Here is a 21,861-nt window from a genome sequence, read left to right as displayed (position 1 = left end):
TATTTTTTTTTCCCCCTCCCCTTCCCTCTTTCCCTCCCCCTCCCTCCTTACCTCCCTCCCCTTTCCCCTTCTCTTCTTCCCTCCTCCTTCCCACTTGCTTCCATAGCGCCCTCCTCCTAGACCCACATACACAGCCATGGGACATATGTTCAAGGAACAGCTTTGGGGCAAGGGAGACAGTAGGGAGTGAGGGGTGCTGGGCAGGGAGGGTGCTGCAGGCTTTGTGGGGTGCTCCTGGCTGTTGTGAGGGGTGGTGGAGGGGGCAGCCCTGGGCCAGGAATCGGGAGGAGGGCAAGGGCGAGCAGGAGAGAGGAGGCCCAGACAGATCCTGCGCTCTGGCCTGGCCGGGGGAGGACACAGGACGGGAGGGAAGGCGGGCGCGGAGGTGGCCTGGGTGGTGGGATATGGGTGTCTGCAGCTCCGGAGGGGGCGCTGTCCTCCAGGAGTGGCTCCCGGGGTCGGGTTGAGTCCGCTCAGGTGACTCGGCCCCCTGCTGGGCCCCAGTGTCCCACAGGTAAGTCAGCGGAGAGCCGCCCTCAGGCCCGAGACGTAATTATCTGCATAGGCCTTGCCTCTCTGCGGGGGGGGGGCAGATGAAGAACAGCCCCGCAGTGACTGGTCCAGGCTCATGCGTTTGCAGTGGTGCTGCCTGCCTTGAGCCCAAGCCCACCCACTCCGAAGCCCCGCCCCTTGTTCTGCCATTACCCTCTCCATTTCCCCCCACACCCTCTGCCCACACTGTTGCCCTGTCCACCTCCCAGGCATTACCTGCAGGACACAGGGTGCTTGCTGAAACTGTTTGTTGATTGACTGGCTGACCTGCACACCCAGGGGAGGGTATTTGCCTGGAGATGCTTTCTGTCATACTCAGGCTTAAATCTGTTCTTAATTGTCAGTGTTGTCTTGGGCTCTGAGGTCAGGAAGTGGGAGGAGTGCAGGGCAGGACACACAGTCGCAATCGGGCGGTCACACAGTCCTCTGCCTCCAGAGCATCACAGGTGTCCTACACTTGTAAACCACAAGGCTGACCTGGCCCACCGGTCACGTCTGGAAAGGGCACAGCAAGGACCAGGCTGGGACGGGTCTTCCCACGGTGCTCCTCGCCTCCTTCAAGTGGGAGAAGAGGCAGAACAGTGTTCTGGAACAACCAGGCCTGGCATAGGAGGGTTGTCCCCCCGCACAGTGAGACCGCAGGCAGGCAGAGCTAGGGTTGCACAGGGGTGCTGGGAACATGCTAGAAGCCCAGTCCTGGATGGTAGCAAGACCAGGTGGACCCCAGTGATCTGGGTCAGGAGGAGGGGCGTGTATATGGGTGAGGACGCACGCGATTGGCTTAACAGCAGAGTCACGTGCGTCCCTGGAGCCAGGCCTGGCTGTAAGGCCAAACCCCGCGTAGCACGCTGCTGGTTTTCTGTTTGGTGGGAACCTGTGCGGGAAAAGCCAGCAAAGTTACTCAGGGGCAGCGTGGGGGTGGCAACTCAGGATGGCTGTGGCCGGGTCGAGCTGTGTGCTGGACATACAGCGAGGTGGGGCACAGAGGACGGATGGTGTGATGCCAGCCTGTGTCCCTGGAGGCTGCTCCTGCACTCCCCACGTTGGGCAGAGAAGGGCTCCGCTACTGGCGCCCCTGATGCCACCCCTGCCCCTGCAGCCCAACTTCTGCTATCGGGACCTGTGCACCGCCTTGCTGTTGGATCCCGAGCACCCGCAGGCCAAGGTGCTGCTCCAGATGATGGTGGATCAGGCCCAGCAGGCCCACCAGGATGCCGGGGTCCTGGCCATCCAGGGCAGGCTACAGCACGCGCTGCAGCGCATCAACTGTGCCATCGACAACAGCCCCCTGGATCCCAGTCTGTTCCTCTTCCGGTACGTGGTGGGAGGCGCTGGCCCTGGCCTCAGGCCCGCCCTTGCACAGCTTGCTGTGTGCTCTCAGGAGAGCCCCTGACGCGACTCCCATCTGTTTGCTCATCAAGCCGCTCAAAATCTCTCCCTGCTTCCTGCTAGGGTCCCAGCAACAAGGAGGTGGCCTCTGACACTGCTCCCGGAGGAGGGGCAGGCGGTGGGGCCCGAATATTATGGGAATCCTAGACACCCCAGCCTGTTGAGCAGTTCCCACGGGGAGCCCCCCACCCTGCCCTCACACTCACCGTGTGATTCGTGGCCATTTCACCTCTGTGAGCCTGGGTTTCCTCATCTAAACAGTGGGGTACGGGAGGCTGAGGCAGGAGGATTGTTGTGAGTTCAAGGCTAGCCTGAACTGCGTAGCGAAACCCTGTCTCAAAAAGAAAAAACAAACAAAAAAACAGTAGGGTGAAACATCTGTTCCAAGTACCCAAGGACCTCAGTATAGGTTGGCACACACCTGGCTACTTTTGATAAGTTAGGAGCACAGGACAAGGGTAGGCTGTGGAGTGGGAGCCGCCCCCAGCCTCTCAGGCCATGGGTCGACAGGCAGGGTGGGTAAGCAGTGGGTGCTTTGGCCCTGCCTGCCACCTGCCCCTGCTTCCCCCGTAGGGGCACCATGTACCGAAGGCTGCAGGAGTTTGACGCAGCCGTGGAGGACTTCCTGAAGGCCCTGGACATGTTGACCGACACCCAATGTGACATGGTGCAACAGGCGCAGCGCCAGCTGCTGCTGACCTACAACGACTTCGCGGTGCACTGCTACAAACAGGGCGCCTACCAGGAGGGCGTGCTGCTGCTCAACAAGGCGCTGCGGGAGGAGCAGCGCGAGAAGGGGCTGTACATCAACCGCGGCGGTGCGTGCGGGCTGCGCGCGGGAGGGCAGCTGATGGTCCCGTGTCCCGGTGTCGCCTTAGACAAACTGGCTACAGTTCAGGCAACTGGGAAAAGGTACCCAGGCGCACCAAAAATGGGACCGCCTGTGGGTATCAGCCCCCAGCTACCCTCTGCCTGGGCTGGGCCGGAGCTCCTGGCCGCTGGAGGTTCACTTGGCCCCTGCCCTCCGACCCTAGATTGCTTCTTCCAGCTGGGTAACCTGGCCTTTGCAGAGGCAGACTACAGCCAGGCCCTGGCTCTTTGCCCGCAGGACAAGGGCGCCAACATACGCATGTGCGTCCTGCAGGAGACGATGGGCCTCTGCGAGCAGAAGTGCAGGTGCGGCGTGGGCGGGGCCGGCGGTGGGCGGGGCGGGGTGGGGCTCGGGTCTCCAGGAGCCCACCTGCTAGGATCCTTGGGGCAAGCTGCTTCTGTCTACTAAATTTTTGTGTCTGTGTGACAGGGTCTGCTATGCAGTTCAGGCTGGCCTTGAGCCTACTTTGTAGCCCAGGCTGGCCTTGAACTCGGAATGATCCTCCTGCCTCAGCCTTCAGAGTGCTGGGATTACAGGCGTGCACCGCCACGCCCGGCCTGTCTACTAAATATTAACTTTCCAAATCTTCACTACAAATATGTCTTCCTCCTGATGATAGAATTGTGTTGTGAGCTGGGTGTGGTGGCGCACACTTGTAATCCCAGCACTCGGGAGGCTGAGGCAGGAGGATCTTTGAGAGTTCGAGACCAGCCTGGGCTACAAAGTGAGCTCAAGGCCAGCCTGAACTGCACAGCGAGACCCTGTCTCAAAAAGACAAAACAAAACAAACAAACAAAAAAAAGAATTGTGTTTTGAATGTAATTGTGTATGGTAATGGAAACATTGAAGTGTTCACTAATACATAGCTCTTATTGTAAAGTACTCCAAGACATACCACCCAACTTTTCCACCCCTCAAGATTGGTAATGATTCTCCAAGACTTTGAGCTAAGCATAGCTTAACAATTATTATTTACAAAAGTAGGCTTATGTGAAACATCCCCCCGTCATGTTGGGGATCAAACCCAGGGCCTTGTGCACGTCAGGCAAGTGCTCCGCCCCTAAGCTACATCCACAGCCTCTGTCTATTGCTTTGCTTTGTGGTGTTTCTCTACTCTTTAACTTAGCATTATTTAATCAGAGTCAAATTAGGTTTTTCATTCTTAGCGGCTAGGTTTATGATAGCCTCAGAAAGGCTTCCTCTACTCTAAGATCATCACTGGAATTTCATACCAGTATCTAAGGATCGGGTCTGTCCCGGGTGTGGCTGGCAGGAGGGGAAGAGAGGGGCACGTTGTGGGGAGCAGGGACCCCTGGTTTTCTCCCAGTCTTCAGGGGGGACCTGGAGCCCCATCTTCCGGAAGCAGACCCAGTTCACAGCAGTCGGGGCCCCTCTGCACCTGGCAGGCAGTTGCAGAAGGCGGAGGACCACTTCTCAGCGGCCATTCAGCACAACCCCTGGAGGGCCCAGTGCTACCTGCACCGGGCCAAGAACCGCCAGATCCTACAGGACACTCTTGGCGCCCGCCAAGATGTCGCCACCGTGCTGCTCCTGAACCCCAAGCAACCAAAGGTGGGTCCCTCCTGGACCAGGAGGGCAGGTGGACTCCAGACTCAGCACCTCTGGCTCGAGTCAGTCCCCGAGGACCTTGCCGTGATAACTGTAACAGTATTTATCAGTTGCAGCTGTTGATAACAGTAAAGCGCTAATGCCAGAACACCTTCTGTGAGCCAGGCAGAGCGCTTACCTGTCCACCCCACCGCTCCCTTGCAGCCTCATTCCCGCCCTCCTAGTCCAGTTACGTATCACTGCCTGCATCTACAGATGCCAAGAGCGAAGCTCCGAGGAGGAATCCTTCCCCCTTCTCAGAGGTCAGCCCTGCCTGAAGGGCTCTGTCAGGGCTCGGTGTTGGAACGGTTCCTTTCTCAGTCTCCTGCTCCCCTGGGGTCAAAGGGTCCTGCCCTTTAGAAACAACCCCAGACCTCCTCCATTCAGCACTGAGAAGCACCAAGTAGGACTCCGCGCGGCAGAGCACCAGCCACCTGCCCCCTGCTTTGGCCCACACCTGGCTCTGGTCACCCCCTTTCCTGACAGCTCAACCCGCTGATGACCAGCCTCTTTCCGGGTATGTCGGTGGAAGAGGTGCTGAGCAGCCAGGTGGGTCAGCTGGCCAAGCTGCAGCTGGAGCGGATGATAGAGAGCGACCTACAGGCCAAGATCCTGCAAGGCATTGTGGGGTGAGCTTGTGGACCAAGGGCCACAAGGCAGTGGTGGGGCTGGCTGTGGCTCCCTACTCCTCAGGCTCAACTGCCTAGTCCTTGAGGACGGCAGTGGAGTCTAGGAAGGAGATCAACTCAGGGCCCTGCGGCCATGGCTTGGCATCTGTACTCAGGGTTCGGGAGCTCGAGCGCCAGAAGGCCCAGGCCCTGCAGCTCTCCTGGAAGCTCAAATGGCCTTTGCCTGCAACCCTCAGAGAGCCAGAGCTCACCTCCCAGATGCTACAGGTATCCCCTGAAGACTCGGAGGAAGACACTGAGGCCTCCGAGGGGAAGAAAGCAAAGGAAGAGAAAGAAGAGGTGAGTGGGACCCATGTCAGAGCCTGGGCCCCTCCGGGTCTGGGACTGAGGCTGGCTACCGGGACCAGCACATCTTGCAGGGGGTGGGGATGGGACCGGTGATGGGAGGCAGCATGAAGACACAGGCTTCACGGGGAAGAACTTCCCACACCTGCCTGAGCTCACCTTCACAAGGTGCGCAGTGTGTACTGGCTCTAAAGACATCGTGGAATGCAGCAAAGTGTAGATAAGAGCACTGATCCAAAGTAAACAATTGAGCCAGGCATGGTGGTACCCACCTATAATCCCAGTCTTCAGGAGGCTGAGGCAGGAGGAGTGCAGTAAGTTCAAGGCCAGCACACACTATATAGCAACACCCTGTCTCAGAAAAAAACCAAAACAACAACAAAAAAATGAAAATAAACAATCGGATGAGCAGTTGGAGTTTCACAAGCTGAAGGCATGGTGACACGGCTGCCTGGGCCAGCAGAGAACATGGGCCCCGCTCCCAGAAGCCCCTGGATACTTCCTGGTGGGGCCCTGGCCCGGCTCAACCACAAAGCGGCCCGGGTTCCTAAAAACATCAGTCAGCAGTTTCACCCCCACACACCTCTCCTTTCCATAAATGGACAGATATGGGACGGCTTCCTGTCCCCAGACATGACCTCTGTGAGGTCCACACAGAGCGGGCTGCTCCTTCTCACCACTGTGATGTGCGATCCCTTATCTGCTCCCGGCTGGCGGACAGCAAGGAAGCCCGTGTCCAAAGGAAACCCCGCACGAGGGGACGTGAGCGCAGCCCGGCACCCGCTGCAGCACCGGGGCAGACTAGCCCTTCCTTCTTCCCGTTCACCTTGGAAGTGCAGATGCGCGGAGCTGCCATCTGTGTGTGGACTATGGCCCCGCCCTCAGAGGATGCAGAGCTGGCATGAGCAGAGCTCCGGGCCCAGCACCTCCTGTGAGGGAACCTGTGTCCTGCACCTGCAGCTTGCACAGAGGGGCCGGCAGGATGGGTGCAAACCGCCCTTGCCTCAGCTGAGTGGCCCCAGACAGGGGGCTTGGCTGTGTGGTCTGAGACGGTCGCAGGAGAGGTGTGGCTCACCCGGATGTGCCAGGAAGGTGAAATGGGGCACAGTGTGCAAGCAGTGAGCCCCCTGCTCACCGTCACTGCTGGTTCCCCACAGCACCGCACTTCAGTCTCAGAAGCCCCCGCGCTAACGAGGTGCATCCTGAAAAAGGGAAACCAGAGACCCCGGCCCCCCGAACGCTGCCTTGCTCAGGGCTCCATGCCCGTGTGGCCTGGCCACGCCCCTGCTGCAGTCTCAAGCTGTCCCCGTGCAACCCTCACCGGGTGTCTGTGCGGAGCTCTAGCAGGAGTGTGACTGCTGGAGGGTCCCAGAGCCAGCTGGTCTTCCCACTGCAACTGCCCCTCCTGTTTCCTGCTTTAGGACAAACCGGAGCTCACCCTTCCCAGGGCGACATCCCTGTCAGACAGCTACCTCGACCAGGCCTCCTCGGACTCCGTCCTTGGCTGTAAGTCCCTGGTCTCCTTTGAGGCCCATGTGAGTCAGAGTGGCACAGTGGTCAGTGGTCAAGGGTCACTAACTGGTTGTGGTGGCACATCTGCAATCCTAGCCCTTGGGAGGCTGAGGCAGGAGGATCGCTGAGAGTTTAAGCCCAGAGTTCAAGATCAGCCTGAGCCCTGTCTCAGAAAACCAAAGCAAAAATAATTCAGACATCAGGACGTGTGAACTTGGGCTCTGCTGTCGATGGACCAGTGTCCCTGGGCAGGGGACTCTATAGTGGAAGTCACAGTCCCAGCCTTGGGGGGAGGCAGATAGCCAAAGCTGGGAAGGGGTGGGGCAGGGCACTGCTGGGACTGAGGTGGAGGCCTGTAGGGGCAAAGAGGGGCAAGGGACAGCCAGAGGGGACCCAGGTGGCAGGTTGCTGGTACGAACAGCAAGCCTTCGCCTTGGGCCGTGCAGAGCCCGTACAGGGATGCAGGCGGGGGAGCTGCCCAGGGCAGGGGCCAGCCTGAGACCTGCCCTTGGCACACCCTTCCCAGTCAGGACGGCACCCACCTCAGAGACGGAGACGTCCACACCGTGCCAGGCGTACAGGAGCACCTCCACCACTTCCGGCATACCCTCTGACTCCTCCATGCCCAAGACTGAGTCCTCAGACTCGGAGAGCAAGAGGGAGGCCCCACGCCTGAGCCATCAGCCCAGAAAATCTCAGGGTTCCCAGGCTCAGACACAGGGCGGCCCTGAGGCCGCGCAGAGCCAGGGCTCCGGGGAGACTGAGGCTGCCCAGGGTCAAAGGCAGAAGCCAAGCAAAATCAAGGCCACCCAGAGCCCAAGGCAGAGATTCCGAAGGGCCAAGGCTGCCCACAACTGGGGACGAGCCCAGGGTCCCAGCAAGACCAAGTCTAAGGTTTCCCAGGACCCAAGCAGGGGCCTCAGCACTAACGGCTCGATGCTCCGTGAGACTGAGGCTACCCTGGACCCAGGTCAGGGCACGAGCTCAAGTTCCACCAAGCTTGACGCCACCCAGAGCCAGAGTGCCAGCAGGATCAAGGCTGGTCAGGGCTCTGACCATGGTGCTGCGCCCCAAAGGCCTGAGTAAGGCCCGTGCTTCTTGCTGGGAGACAACAGACTCTGCCCCCGATACCGCACACAGCAAAGCAGCCCTCCCAGGGCAACAAGCAGCCCGGCCAACGTTCCTGTGGTCCCATGGCTCAATTTATTGCATTTGTTCATTTACAAAAACGAAAACGTCTAAATCAGGCGCGGGTGGCAGCGTGGGTCCGTCCGTGATCCTCTGTGATCTCGGGACAGAGGCTGAGGGGTGGGGTAGGGTCTGGTACCGGGGCAAGGGGCTCAGGTAAGAGAGCCAGGGCAGAGGGAGCGGCCCCAAACTGTGGTCCCTGAGTTACAATTCACAAGAAGCAGCCCCAGGCTGCAGGGCGAAGTCGTAGGGTGGCCAGGGGTTTCCCTGGAGGAGGGAGCCAAGGCCGCAGAGCCCGCTCACCAGTTCAAAGGCTGGGCCTACCGGCCCCTTGTCCCTAGCCCCTCTTCATCTTGACTTTGTGTTCTGGGTCCCACTCTCAGCAGGCTTGAGACAAACGTCCCTCAGCGGAGGTCCCAGGCCTTTTCTGTGTGACCCTGGCCAGGTAGAGGAGGCAAGGATGCCAGGCCAGTGTCAGAGGAAGAGGGTAATCCGGGAGGCCACGGTCTTGCAGCCATTGGAGGAGAAGAGCTGCTCCTCCTCAGGGAAGAAGGTGGTGCTGTCCAACACGGCCTGGACCACCCCGTCCTGGGGCTCCAGCCCCAGCTGGGCCAGCTCATTGAGCACACAGTGTCGCACATGGTGTCGCTGCAGCGGGAGGAAGGGGACCACAGCGTCCAGCAGGTGCTCCTCCACAATGCCCGAGTGCCAGAAGCCATCTGCAGGAAGGGCAGGGCGGGGACACTGTACCTCATGAGCTCGTGCACGTGGGAAGAGGCCAGGCACCAAGGGGTGGTGGAGCTGCGACGCTGGCCTCATCGCCCTTGGTCACCCTCTGAGCACAGGCGGGGGTCCTACGGCTCCCGGGTGACAGGGCTACAAACCTGTTCCTAGGGGACCAGGCCCACCCGAGGAGGCTGTCACATGGGGTCTGGGGGTGAAGCCACACAGACCGGGCCCCCGAGCCAACTCACGGTGTGGGTTGTCCAGCACGGCCCGGGAGATGACGGGCTCCAGCTCCTGCAGCCCAATCTCCTCTCGGTCCCGGCGGCTGCGCCATGCCTCCAAGGCCACCTGGTTGATCTGCTCACCACCAGTGTTGCTAAAACCATGGTGAACACAGGCTGAGAGTCAGAAGGGGCCGGAGGGTCAGGACTCGGCCTTCACCTCCCTGGTACCACTGTGTCCCTGACTCAGTGGGCGGGAGCCAAACCGAGGAAGACAGCCCTCCCCTCTCCAGCTCCCGTGGCATGGATCAGCACGCTTCCGTGCCCCTTCCCTGCCTGTCTCTTGGCCAGGAGGACAATGGCAGTAAAATGAGGCTGCTCCAGTGGCACTTCCGTCTCAGAAGAGAAGGAAGCCTGGACGGGTGAAGCAGCCATGCCTGAGGAAACACAGCTAGGACCCACGGGCCTGGGATGACAGGACTAGAAGTCCAGTCTGTGTGCTCCTGGCCACTGCAGAACAACGCGATGCACCAGGGTTTCCACAGAGACACGGCAAGGACCCAAAGGACCATGCCCAGCACGCTTGGAGAGCGTGCAAGGGGAGGTCAGTCGTGAATGACACCTCACCAGCATGAGGAGGAGGGGCTCTGAGAAAGCCTGACCGGCCTGGGTGTGGGGTGGGGGTGGGGTCCAGTATCCCCAGGGAGCACAGGCCGAGCCCAGGCCGCTGGACCTCTGAGAGGCGTCACCCACCTGATGAAGATGAAGATGGCTTTGCGGTAGTTGGTCCCGTATACAACCCAGGAGGCACCCAGGAAAGGCAGCAGGACCTCCATCAGCCCCGGGGGCAGCTTGTCCATCTCATCGAAGAGGAAGAGGGAGCGGCCACAGGCAGTGAGGTTCCCCTGGACCCAGTTCTTAAGATCCTTCTACGGGGAGAGACAGGCAATCTGGGGGACCAAAGATGCTCCCCCGATCCCAGACTTCTCCCGAGGCAAGAGCTAATCCCCTTCCCTGGGACATGCAGGCTCTCAGGGTAGACCAGCCCCTTCACGAGGCTGACGGTGGTGAAAGGGTGGCCCGGAAGGGTGACACGGCCAGGCGGCCGGAGGACAGGGACGCACACCCATCTCCCTGTTTAGGGCTCCTTCCACACTGACTTCCTGCTCCTTGCTCCTGCCCAACGCTGTCACCAGCTGGGCCGGCTCAGCCTGGAAAGTAAGTGCCTTGTGGGCGACAGCAGCCCTTAGAGCTGGTGTTCACCGCCGCCTCTGTGGCGCAAACCGGGGCTAAGCGCTTCACAGGAAAGCAGCGCAGACTGTCTGGCAAATAGGTGCCCAATAAGCAACACCTGCAACCGGAGAAAGCCATCTCCTTCACAACGCTGGCAGCAGGCGCTGTGACTGCCCACCACCTTGGAGTCAGAGAAAACTCCCTGCCAGGCAGGAGCTGCCCCTTCCAAGCCCTGGGCAGCATGGATCCTGAGGGCCGAGGTCCAGCTGGCCGTGGGGCCAGGGGCGAAGGCCTCCCCTCTCCGGGCTCAGCACTCACTGCTCACGGTCCTTCAGCCCACGGGGTCATGCATGGTGCCCCAGCATGAGTCCAGCCTACCTTGTAGCGCTCGATGTGGCTGGGGTGTGGGAAGTGGATGATGGGGGAGAAGTGGTGCACGTGGGGGCTGCGGAGGCCGCCCTGGAAGAGGTACTGTGCCAGCAGGGAGCTCACGTAGGACTTGCCGGTGCCGGTCCAGCCGTGCAGGGACAGGACCAGTGGCTTCTTTGGGGCCGGGTCCTGCACAAAAGCCTTCAGCGACTTCAAGACCAGTGCCTTGGCCAGATGCTGGCCGGCCAGATGCTGGGCCAGGTCACACTCCAGGCCTGGGGCCACAAAAGGACAGCGTCAGAGCTGAGAACACATCCCCAGCAAGGCAGAGGCTCAGGGGGAAATCACGTCCGCAACCTGGCATGGGAAAGTGTGGGTCTGGGACGCAGAAGGACATGGGACCCTTGCGGGTCTCCGGTTGCAGGGGCGCCCTCAGCCTGGCTCAGCTCGGCAGCGCCCCTACCCGGCCATTCTCTGGATTGCAGCCTTAGGTGAGCGCGAGCTGCCCGCAGGATCCGGCCTAGACCCCTAACTGCCCCCAGGGGCCCTGCTGTCAAGGCTCTCTTTCCATCCTGGCAAGTCCGCGGGGACCCCCAACGGGCACCCTAAACTCTCGCCTCCGGGGCGTGCCCAGGCTCGCAGGTTCCCTCCCACGTCTGCATGTTTCCTCTCCAGATCCACGGATGCTCCGGCCGGGCCCGCTCCCCGACCCCCGCTCCCAGGTCCCTCACCCGGCAGGTCCGGCCGGAAGTCGCATTCGCAGAACGAACCGAAGTTGCAGCGCAGCGAAGTCAGGTCCCAGGAAGCGGCCGCGGCCGAGACCAGCGCGAGCAGCCCGGGGAGCGAGCCCCACGGCCGGCAGCTGCGTGTCGCAGCCGCCATCCGTAGGAGGCCGGAGCTCGGTCTGAGGCCTCCAACCCCCTCGACCTGGGAACTACAGCTCCCACCGTGCACCGCTCGAGGGCAGCCATGCTCATAGCCTACAACTCCCGGCGTCCCTGGCGCGCGTCCTAAAGCCCCGTCCAGTCGTCGTTCAGCTGGAATGGAAGGTGGCCTCCAGGGGGAGCGCGCGAGCCGTCCGATCCGGGCCGGCGGGCAGTGTTTCCATGGCCACGGTAACTAAGGGACCATGGGGAGCTCAGAGAGAATAAAGGATTATGACCACAAAGGGTGATGTAACAATTATAACAAAAACTTGTACGGAACCTTACGCCTTGCAAAGCGCCTTTTGCATGCCAGTTTTTTCTATGGCAAAAGAGAGCTCATTAATTATAGCTTTTGGAGAAAACATATAGGTGCTCTTAGTGTCAGGTCCCTTATATATTCCGTAATATAATAGTACCTGCCATACAGAGAGATGGTAACATTTCAGTGAGACACAAGCACATAAAATACGTTAGTCATTAAATAATAAATGGTCATCGACAATCCATTATATATGAAACACAGCTGCCCCTTCGCTGGCAGCTACTAAGTGTTTAATATCAATCCTAGGAGTTCGGTTCCATTATTTGTCCCCATTTTATTGGATGTGAGGCCCAAGAGCTTAAGCCTCTTATCTAAGTGTGCAGCTAGTAAACAATAGAAGTGAACACAATCCCAGCTTCTGCCAAAGATCGAATGCACGGTGTCACGTGTTAGCAGTCTCGCTCGCTCAAAGGATTTCCAGGCAGAGGCCTTCGAGGTCTCAAGTTCAGGAAACAGGCTCCCAGGGCCTCCAGCCTGGCTGGGATCATGCGGATCCACACTGCCTCCCTCCACGTCTCCCACCCGCTGGAGGAAGGGAACCAGGGCAACTGCCTTCCTGGCCCCCTCCAAGATTCTTGTCCGTTCCACCAGACACAGACATGTGTGCACGCATACCCCGTGATTTCTGGGGCCACATTCCAGTTCTTTGTTTTTGTTTTTTCCATATTGGAGATTGAACCCAGGGCCTCACACGCGCTAGGCAATAGCTCTACCACTGAGGTATGTCTCCAACCTTTTTGTTTGTTTGTTTTTCTTGAGATAGGGTCTCGCTATGCAGTTCAGGCTGGCCTTGAGCTCACTTTGCAGCCAAGGCTGGTCTTGAACTCACAACAATCCTCCTGCCTCAGCCTCCCCAGTGCTGGGGTTACAGGCATGCATTACCATGCCCGGCTCCAACCCTTTTTATTTTCTTTTTTTTTTTTTTTTGGTTTTTGGTTTTTGGTTTTTCTCCGGTACCAGGAACCGAACTCACAGCCTTGCGCTTGCCAGGCAGGCACTTTACCGCTGAGCTAAATCCCCAGCCCCAAGCCTTTTTATTTTTATTGGTTTAAAAAAAATTTTTTTTGAGTCAAGGTTGAATTATGTACTCCAGGCTGGCCTTGAACTTGAACAATCCTCCTGTCTCAGCCTCCCAGAGTGCTGGGATTACAAGTACACATCACCACACTAAGCTTTTTAAATTTTTGGAAGTGTCTAGCTATGTACCCAGGCTGGCCTCCAACTGTGATCCTCCTGCCTTAGGCTCCCAAATACCTGGGACTACAGCTTACAGGTTGTATGATTATGTATCCCACCTCGCCTGAAAAGAAATGACCAGTTCCCTGTATAAAGGAAAGAAAAGGTAAGAGCTCCAGGTCAGGACAGCCAGTTCGTAGCTTTTCTTCTGCTCCTGCTGTAACACGGAAGTCCCTTCTCCCTCCAGATCTGTCTTCCGGGGGAAATGGGACCCTAGATTTCCAAATCTCTTCCACCCCAGCCATCTGAGCCTCTTGCTTGTGTGTTCTGTGGAAAGCACTGCTGCAGCTTCCTGAGGGCGGCAGGGAAGACGGTGGACCAGTCCTTCCCCACTGGGCTGGAATTTGCTGCGGTCTCCCCCACCACATGTGACCTCCGCCAGGCAGTGCCTGGGTTTGGTATATGTTGCAACCTGGCTCCAAGTCCAGTCTAGGATGGACTAGGTGCTAAAGAAATATTCCCTGACCGGCATTTCCCACCTTTCCCTTGAAAAGGGCACTTCCTTCCGCCTCTGGACTTCCCAAGTCAGAAGAGTCATAAAAGTTTATTATATGAAAGAAAGAACATGGCTCTGTACATCTATTTACAGACAGGCAGGCTTATTTACAGGGGTGCGGCGGGGTCAGAGGCCTGGTGTGGAGAGGAGGCCTGGGGGCCTCCATGGCTCCAAGTCGGGGAACCTCGACCGGAAGAGGAACAGCAGAAGCCAGGGGGAGGAACAGGGCTTCCTGTCCTTCCTGAGGGAGACTCGGTGAGCGTGTGGCAGTGGGACGGAGCCCGGAGTCAGCAGGACCCTGGAGGTGCAAGGGAGATCCTGGAGTTGAACCCAGAACATTCTTGGGCTGATCACAGTGTCCCTGGGGTGCTCTGGGGAAGGTCTGTGCCCTTCTGTCCCCAGTGCTGCCTGCCGCAGCAGAGGGGAACAGTCCCTGGGGGTCACAGCTCACTGGAGCGCACGGCAGGCTCCAGCTTGTGGGACAGGGCGGTGAGGACCTTCTCGAACTTCTCGTAGCGCTGGGCCTGGCTGCTGCTGGCGCCCTGGCTGCCCCAGAGGAGGCGCATCTGGAACTCGGTGCTGAACACCTCCAGCAGCTCCGGGCGGGCCTGGAACCCTGCAGGGCAGGGGCACAAGGTCAGGGACCACCGTCCAGCTGGGGCCCCCACACCCACCAATGCCCACTGGGAGGAACCCCCTAGAAAGCCCCCCAGGCTTTGGTGAACAGACAATGCCACTAGCACCTCGTCTTCCCCATTTACAGCATACACTTTCTAGATGACTAAAGTTTAGAGTGTTTTTGATGTTGATTTTAGTGTTTTGAGATGAGTTTCACTATGTAGGTCAGGCCGATCTTGAACTCATGGCTATCCTCCTGCCTCAGCCTCTTGAGTGCCGGGATTACAGGAATGTGCCACCAGATCAGACTACCTCTGGGTAATTTTTTACATGATAGGTTTTTTGTTTTTTTGGTACCAGGAATCAAACTCATGATTTTGTCCTTGCCAGGCTGGGTAATTTTGTTTGTTTGTTTGTTGTCTTTTTGAGACAGGGTCTCGCTATGCAGTTCAGGCTGGCCTTGCACTCACTTTGTAGCCCAGGCTGGTCTTGAACTCGCAACAATCCTCCTGCCTCAGCCTCCTGAGTGCTGGGACTACAGGGGTGTGCCACCATGCCTGGCGTGGGTAATTTTTTTAATCTTAATTTTTCCCACCTGCAATTTCTAATCTGTCTCCAGTGAGATTTTGTGACTTAATGCAAAAAGCAGTAAAAGAAAGATTGAGCCACCCGCTCTCTGCACCTTCCCAGACAGGAAGTTCTGTCCTCCAAGAGGGGCAGGTCTGTCTCCAGCCCAGGCCTATCACAGATAGGAACTTCACAGATGCCCACTTCACAGACAGGAACACTGAGGCTCAGCAAAGCAAAGCATGACGCACAGGTAGGTGCTGAGTCACCCCCAAGTCCACCCAGCCCACTAACAACTACCTGGTGACCTGAGAGGGAGAAGGAAGAGAAGTCAGGGACACAGGGAAGGACAGACAGATGCGAACAGCGCCCTGAGGCTTCCAGGGCAAGGTGGGGGAGGCGCCGGCAAGCGGGACCCGATGGCCACCACTCACCCTGCAGCTTGACCTCGGCGTTGGTGTGGTAGAGGCCCCCGTGGTGCGCCACGGTGCGCGCCGCCTCCAGGTGCGCCAGCACCACCTCCACGCCGTGCTCCGTGCTCTCCCAGGGCTCCGGGCCCTCGGTGGGCGCCGCGTCGCACTCCAGCAGCGTGATGAGCGGCAGCACGTGCGGAAACGTGGTGTTGCTCAGCGGCGGGCCTTCTGTGGGCACAGCGAGCGCTCAGTGACGGCGGCCGGCCGGAGGGGCTGGGGTCAGGACCCCCGCAACCCTTTCCTGTCAGACCCTCCGGGTGAGCCCCTGGGCCGCGGGTAGCCCCGAGGGCTGAGGCAGCATGTGGGCACGGCTGAACGCACACTGGGCACCCAGCAAGGCAGATCGGTACCTTTGCCTTCGTTGAGGCTCTTGAGAAAAGGCTTGAGCTTCTTCTCGTACAGTATGGCACCCTCTGTGTGTCGCTGCCGCAGGGTCACCCACGTCTGCTCTAGCCGGGAAATCTGGAGCGGGGGGAAAGTCTGAGACCAGCCCAAGGAGGGGCCAGCAGGGGACACTGCCTGGGAAGCCAGCACAACAGCCCATTTCATAGGTGACGGAAGGAAGCTCAGAGAGGGGCAGGTCCCCTCTGGGGTTATTCCGTAAGGAGTGGCAGAGCTGGACCTGAACCCAGAGCCCTGCCTTCCTCCCCCGTCCTTCTGTGTATTAGGCCCAGGAACGGCCTGCACTGGGCCTGCCTCACATCCGCACCCGTCAGGCTGTGTGACCTCCAGCAGGTACTGCTGTCTCAGTTGCTCCATTAAATTTTTTTATTTGCTAAGTTTATTTCTTTATTTAGACTTTTTTTTTTTTTTTGAGACAAGGTTTCACTATGTAGTTCAGACTGGCCTTGAACTTGTAGCAGTCCTCCTGCCTTCAGCCTCCTGAGTGCTGGGATTACAGATGTGTGCCACCTTAACTGGCCTCTTTTTTTGGAGGGGGAGGTCTTTTTGAGACAGGGTCTTGCTATGCAGCTCAGGCTGGCCTTGAGCTCACTTTGTAGTCCAGGCTGGTCTTGAACTCGCAATGATCCTCCTGCCTCAGCCTCCCAAGTGCTGGGATTACAGGCGTGTTGGGCCACCCCCCCCCAACATACCGGCCTATTTTTTGAGACAGGGTCTTGCTATGTAGCTCCGCTGGGCTTCAACTTACTATGTGCCCAGGCTGGCCTCAAACTCCAGATGACCTCCCTACCTCAACCTCCCAAATGCTAGTAAATGTTTAGTGTAAAACCAGGCACAGTGGTGCACGCCTGTTGGGGTGTTGCATCCCAACAGTAGGGAGGCTGAGACGGGAGGAGTGCAGAGTTCAAGACCAGCCTGGGCTACATGGTATGTTCAAGGCCAGCCAGAGATACTTAGTGAGATTCTGTCTCAAAAACAAACGCACACCCACTTAGAGTAGCTCCCAGCACAAAGTTATACCCATTATATGTGTGTTTGTTTTGATTAATCCCATACACTGGTTTCTCTTCAGATCATATAAGTCTTTCGCCTGTTTTGATTAATCCCAAAGCCTCATGCGTGCCAAGCAAAGGCTCTAACACCAAGCGACATCCCTGGCCCTTTCTGTTTTTCATTCTGAGACAGGGTCTGGCTAAATCGCCCAGGCTGGCCTCCAACTTGTCACCCTCCTGCCTCAGCCTTTGGTGGGGCTGGAGTTACAGGTGTGTGCTACCATACCCTGTTACGTGTATTGTGGGGAAACTGAGGCCCAGCGAAAGGCAAGAGCTTGGTCCTGTCAGCACTGGATGAACTCGGTTCCCCTCGTTACTCTCTCGCCAGAGATGCCTTGAAGCTCGCAAAGCTCTTCCTCTTTTCACGGGGCCGCCCCCAAGGGCCGCGCTCCCTCTTTCGAGCGGTCTAGCAGAGGGCCGCTCAGTACCTGGGCCATGTCCAGGGCGCTCATGACGGCGGCGAAGCTGAACATGTTGCCCATGGTCCCTCGCAGCTCGGCGGCCAGCTGGATGGTCTTGTGCAGCAGCGCCGCGCGCTCCTCCGCGGAGCCCGTGCAGCCCAGGATGTCCACCGCAAGCATGATGGACATGGTGTGGAACCTGTTGGAGCGGGCGGGTCAGAGAGCCGGGCCAAGGGCGGGGCGGGGCCCCTACCACAGCCTGTCATAGGGCGCGGAGGGGCGCAGCGTGGAGAGGCTGCAACGAGTCAAGGCGTTAGGGGCGCGGACAGAAGGAGGGAAAGCAAGGCTAGGGGCTTCTGATTGGCCAGTATAAGTAAAGGGCGGGACCAGAACTCCAGGCGGCGGGGCTTGTGATTGATGAGTGGAATTCATTCAGCAAAGCTATTTTAAGAATGAACTAAGAGAGGTCAGAAATGATGGGCGGGGCCAACGCTGATGGACAGGGTATGCACACGAGCTCTCGGAGATGAAACCTCCCGTCTTCGGGAAAGCTGGAGTGCTTTGAGCAGGACACCGAGAGGTTGCAATTGGCCATCTGGATGGGGATGGGAGGCGTGGCCAGAACCCCCGGGGCCAGGCCGAAAGTCCCCCTGGCCAAGGGCCACGGCCGAAGGCGCGAGGCAGCCCGAGTCCCCGCAAGCCCTCTGGGACGGCGCTGGCCTTACCTCTCCAGCAGGTCTAGTCGGAGCTGCCGGCCATGGGGGAGGGTGAGCAGCTCCATGCCCCAGCGGACTCCCATTAGGGTCTGCATCTCCTTGGTAACGCCCAGTATCCTAGCAACCTGCAAGGACGCCCAGAGGGCTGATTAATTTCCTGTCAGGGCTGGCCCGAGCCATCTGGGAGTCCGAGACCTCTATCTAAGCGGGTAGCCGGCTGGGAGGCCGGTTTGAATCCCAGCTCCACCGCTAACCGTCAGGCACGGAGCAAGAGAATCTACCTTTCTGAGCGGACCTCAGTTTCCCCACCTATGAAATGGGGGATAAGCGGGGAAATGTCCAGGATGCCTAACGTGTTAAATATTCAGCTAGGGTTAAGGACTAGAAAGCCTGTATTCCAGAGGGCAGCCTTGAGGCCAGGGAGGAAGAGCCTGCGGAAGTCATCGGGGTTCCTCCCTTCCTGCCCGGGCTCTTCACCGAGCAAGGTCTCAGCCTCGATTCCTCTGTTTCCTGAGCTCTGAGACCAGGGTAACTAGGTAATCAGTTCCTCCCAACCCAGGAGGGAGAAACCGGGGCGCAGAGAGAACTGGTGCCCTTAGCCGGCCAAAGACTCACTACGCGGCAGAGGTCCCCGCACTGACTTCTGGCCAGGAGGGATTTTGCGATTCTTCCACAAGGGGGCGTGGGGGCGGGGAGTCGGGCTTCGCGGGTCTCTGGACCCGCGCGCGTGACTTTCATCAGGCGGGCTCTGGGCACACGGAAGTGTCCCCACGTGCGGGGCAAGAGTGAGACCACCCTGTGTTGCAGGGCTGCCGAACTCCAGTGCCAAACTGAGAACGTCTTCATTTTTTTCCTTTTTTGTGGTGGTACTCGAGATTGAACCCAGAGCACTGGGCCGGGGAAATAGCTCAGTGGCACAAGCACCTGCCTGAACCCAGAGCCCTGAGCCCCCTCAACAGCCCCCAGCCTTTTTATTCTGAGACAAGGTCTCTCTAAGTGACCCGGGCACCCCTCATGGGGCTTTTTCTTTTTATTTATTAATAATTTTGAGATAGGGTTTTGTTATGTAGCTCAGGCTAGTCTCAAACTCCGGGTGTTCCTCCTGCCTCAGCTTCCCAAGTGCTGGGATTAAGGTGTGTGCCACCATTCCCAGGTTGCTTGTTTGTTTTCTCTTTCTGTTCTTTTTTTTTTTTAAAGAAGAAAAGAAGCCAGGTGTGATGGTGTACTCCCTTGATCCCAGCATTCTGGGACTGAGGCAGGAGGCGCTCAAGTTCTAGCACAACCTGGGCAATTTAGCAATTAAGTGAGACCTTGTCTCAAAATAAAACTTTTTTTATTTTTGTCTTTTTGAGACAGGGTCTCACTATGCAGTTCAAGCTGGCCTTGAGCTCACTTTGTACCCCAGGCTGGTCTCAAACTTGCAACGATCCTCCTGCCTCAGCCTCCCGAGTGCCGGGATTACAGGCATGCGCCACCACACCCGGTGAAATAAAACATTTGGATGTAGCTGGGTGGAAAGGCCCCAGACTCAACCCCCAGTACTACTAAATAAAATAAGAGGAGAAAAGAGAGGTCCTCCTGGCAGCCCAGAGTCCCGCAGCGGGAAAGGACAGCCGTGATTCAGGCCCACTCGCACCAGCCCCTCTCCACCGTGACTCCTGTCCCAAGCCGCTGCAGGGCACCGCCAGCGCTTACCAGGCAGTCGACCTTGGTGACGTGCCGGGCCAGCGTCCGGGCGTCCACCTCGGTCAGCAGCTCCTTCACCTTGCGCAGCAGCCCCACCTCCAGGGGCCGGTTTTCCTTGGGGATCAGCAGCGACTGGAAGGTGGCGGGGTTGAAGGAGGAGGTGGCTTCCACAACGGGCGCAGTGAAGCCCTTGCCCCTGTCCCCGTCGGGGGCCCCGCTTTCCGACAGTTCCTTTAGCCTCTCCCCGTAGCTCCGCGCTTGCCGGCTAGAGGGCTCGGCCGCGGCCCACTCGCGGCTGCCGCGCGCGGGGGGCTTCAGCTGGCAGTAGTGGCCAGAGTCCGGGTCGCTGTAGCTGCTGAGCGACGGCGACGGGGAGGCCTTGCCGAGGCTGTGGTTGGGGCTGGCGTGGGGGGCCTTGTCTGACTCCCCGAGGGGCTTTGGGGTACTTCCGGGACACAGCTGGGGCTCACTGGAGCGGCGGGCGATGGGAGAGGCGGGCGGCGCAGTGGTGGAGGGGGCTGCAGGGGCGGCGTGGACGCGGGTGACTGCGGGGAGGAGACAGGGGACCGGTTACCGCCGCCCAGGAGTGGGATCCCTGGTCCCCGCTCGCCGTGGGGGTAACGCCCGCCTCCCGCGTGGGTGGAGACGACCAGCCTTTAGTGACTCTGGGGTCCTGGCCTCTCCCTGAGCTGCCGCACCTGGGGGCCACGGGGCCACTTGGAGGAGGTCGCCCGGGAAAGCCAAGCACCTGCGGGAGCCAGGGTGCGCGTGGGACCGCTTCTCCGGGAGCGAGCAGCAGCGACTCGCCCAATGCATGTGTGCCTGGAGCTGGCCACTTACTGGACATAACACCAGTCAACGGCATCGGCACAAGTCAGGGGTGAAGCTGCACCCCTGTGATCCCTGCACTCTGGGAGGCTGAGTCAGGAGGATTGCAAGTTCAAGCACAGGCTGGGCAATTTAGGGACTTAGCAAAACCCTGTCTCAAAGTAAAAATGAAAATGAAAAATGATCTGGGGTCCTATGCCAGTGGGAAAGCCCTGGGCTCAATCCCTAGGATGACAAAATGAATAAAAATAAACATAATAGGTGAGAGCAGGGGTGCAGCTCAGTGGCAGATCACCTGCCTAACATTTGTGAGGGCCTCTTCCATCCCAACACCACAAAACAAAACTGAAACCAGAGGTGGGAGGAGCTGAGCTCTTAATGCCCACAGAACCTTCTTGACACTTAGTCCATTTAGCTCTCCCTGCATCCTGGGCAGGAAGTACTTCTATGATACTTATTCTATGGAGAAGAAAGCTAAAGCTCAGAGGGTCTAAGTGATCTGCCCAAGGTCACCCAGCCTTCGAGTGAGAGAGGTAGGATTTAAATTTCAACCTCTAGGCTATTGGATTCTGCCATATTATTTGGAGATTATTCCATAAATCATTTCTGGTAAGGAGTTTTATTTTGTTTTGTTCTTTCAAGACAGGGTCTCCCTGTGCAGTTCAGGCTGGCCTTGAATTCACTTTGTAGCCCAGGCTGACCTCGAACTCAATGGCTATCCTCCTGCCTCAGCCTCCCAAGTGCTGGGACCACAGGCATGCCCCACCATGCCTGGCTGGTAAGGAGTTTTAACTTTTACACTTGAATGTACCTGTCTGGCAGGTAAGTTCATACTTATGACAAAGTCAATGGCCCTGTGCTTAGGGCGGAATTTATGGTGAGCTGTAGAGATAGCAATCCTCCAACAGAGCACTCCCATCCCCCAGGAAAAGATTCCCCCAGGACTGCTGCCCTCAAGATTTTGCCTGCCTTGTGGACAAAATGGCCCATTGAAAAGTCTTTCTTTCTTTCTTTCTTTTTTAACCAGCAAGGAAGAGGCTGGGGATATAGCTCAGCGGCACAGCACCTGCCTGGCAAGCACAAGTTCATGAGTTCTATTCCCGGTACTGGGAAAAAAATAAATAAATAAATAAATAAATAAAATTTAAAAAAAAAAAAAAGCCAGCAATGAAGCAGGGCATGTTCCTACAGTGGAAACTTTTTGCATATTTATAAGGAACCACAGCTGGGCATGGTAGTACATGTCTGTAATCCCAGCACTTTGGGAGGCTAAAGCAGGAGGATTGCAAATTCAAGCCTAGCACGGGCTCCCTATCATGACCCTCTCAGACTCAAAAAATAAAAAGGACTGAAGATGTAGCTCAGTGGTAGAGAGCCCCTCGGTTTGATTCCTAGTATCAAAAAAAAAAAAAAAAGGGGCTGGGGATTTAGCTCAGCGGCAAAGCGCCTGCCTGGCAAGCGCAAGGTCGTGGGTTCGGTTCCCGGTACCGGAGAA

The 21,861-nt window shown here is 58.0% G+C and overlaps 3 protein-coding genes and 1 long non-coding RNA gene across 10 annotated transcripts in view; 1 reads left to right on the top strand and 3 right to left on the bottom strand.

Annotated features, from left to right (window-relative positions):
- The window catches only part of Ttc16 (tetratricopeptide repeat domain 16), a 13,808-nt gene extending 5,654 nt beyond the window's left edge, over positions 1-8,154 (top strand). For 6 of the 7 annotated variants that reach the window (XM_013513209.1, XM_013513208.1, XM_013513210.1 and 3 more), the window contains 7 exons: positions 1,652-1,866; positions 2,515-3,117; positions 4,219-4,384; positions 4,907-5,049; positions 5,205-5,388; positions 6,816-6,900; positions 7,433-8,154. In XM_013513209.1, coding sequence (XP_013368663.1) covers positions 1,652-1,866; positions 2,515-3,117; positions 4,219-4,384; positions 4,907-5,049; positions 5,205-5,388; positions 6,816-6,900; positions 7,433-7,992 — 1,956 coding nt within the window. In that variant the 3' untranslated portion in view covers positions 7,993-8,154. The remainder of the gene's footprint in view (positions 1-1,651; positions 1,867-2,514; positions 3,118-4,218; positions 4,385-4,906; positions 5,050-5,204; positions 5,389-6,815; positions 6,901-7,432) is intronic. The other variant, XM_005382418.2, reaches the window with a different exon arrangement.
- Positions 87-2,254, bottom strand: LOC106148301. The gene is made up of 3 exons (XR_001233610.1): positions 2,148-2,254; positions 769-1,107; positions 87-576 (listed from the first exon to the last, which is right to left on the bottom strand). It is a non-coding gene; the product is annotated as an uncharacterized LOC106148301 (long non-coding RNA).
- Tor2a (torsin family 2, member A) lies at positions 8,091-11,814 on the bottom strand. The gene is made up of 5 exons (XM_005382421.2): positions 11,375-11,814; positions 10,653-10,918; positions 9,795-9,970; positions 9,069-9,196; positions 8,091-8,813 (listed from the first exon to the last, which is right to left on the bottom strand). The coding sequence occupies exons 1-5, from the start codon at positions 11,523-11,525 to the stop codon at positions 8,569-8,571; spliced, it is 966 nt and encodes a 321-aa protein (XP_005382478.1). The 5' UTR covers positions 11,526-11,814; the 3' UTR covers positions 8,091-8,568.
- Positions 11,815-13,652: 1,838 nt separating this feature from the next.
- Sh2d3c (SH2 domain containing 3C) overlaps positions 13,653-21,861 on the bottom strand; it is a 29,930-nt gene continuing 21,721 nt past the window's right edge. Inside the window, exons 7-12 of the mRNA XM_005382410.2 lie at positions 19,548-20,083; positions 17,862-17,977; positions 17,164-17,335; positions 15,632-15,743; positions 15,243-15,449; positions 13,653-14,239 (exon numbers count right to left, since the gene is read on the bottom strand). Of these exons, the coding sequence (XP_005382467.1) occupies positions 14,064-14,239; positions 15,243-15,449; positions 15,632-15,743; positions 17,164-17,335; positions 17,862-17,977; positions 19,548-20,083 (1,319 nt within the window). The 3' untranslated portion in view covers positions 13,653-14,063. The remainder of the gene's footprint in view (positions 14,240-15,242; positions 15,450-15,631; positions 15,744-17,163; positions 17,336-17,861; positions 17,978-19,547; positions 20,084-21,861) is intronic.

This window comes from Chinchilla lanigera, unplaced genomic scaffold (genome assembly GCF_000276665.1).
Source record: "Chinchilla lanigera isolate Chin_1 unplaced genomic scaffold, ChiLan1.0 scaffold00018, whole genome shotgun sequence".
In the NCBI taxonomy this organism is placed as follows: domain Eukaryota; kingdom Metazoa; phylum Chordata; class Mammalia; order Rodentia; family Chinchillidae; genus Chinchilla; species Chinchilla lanigera.
This window is presented reverse-complemented; position numbering and strand designations above follow the sequence as displayed.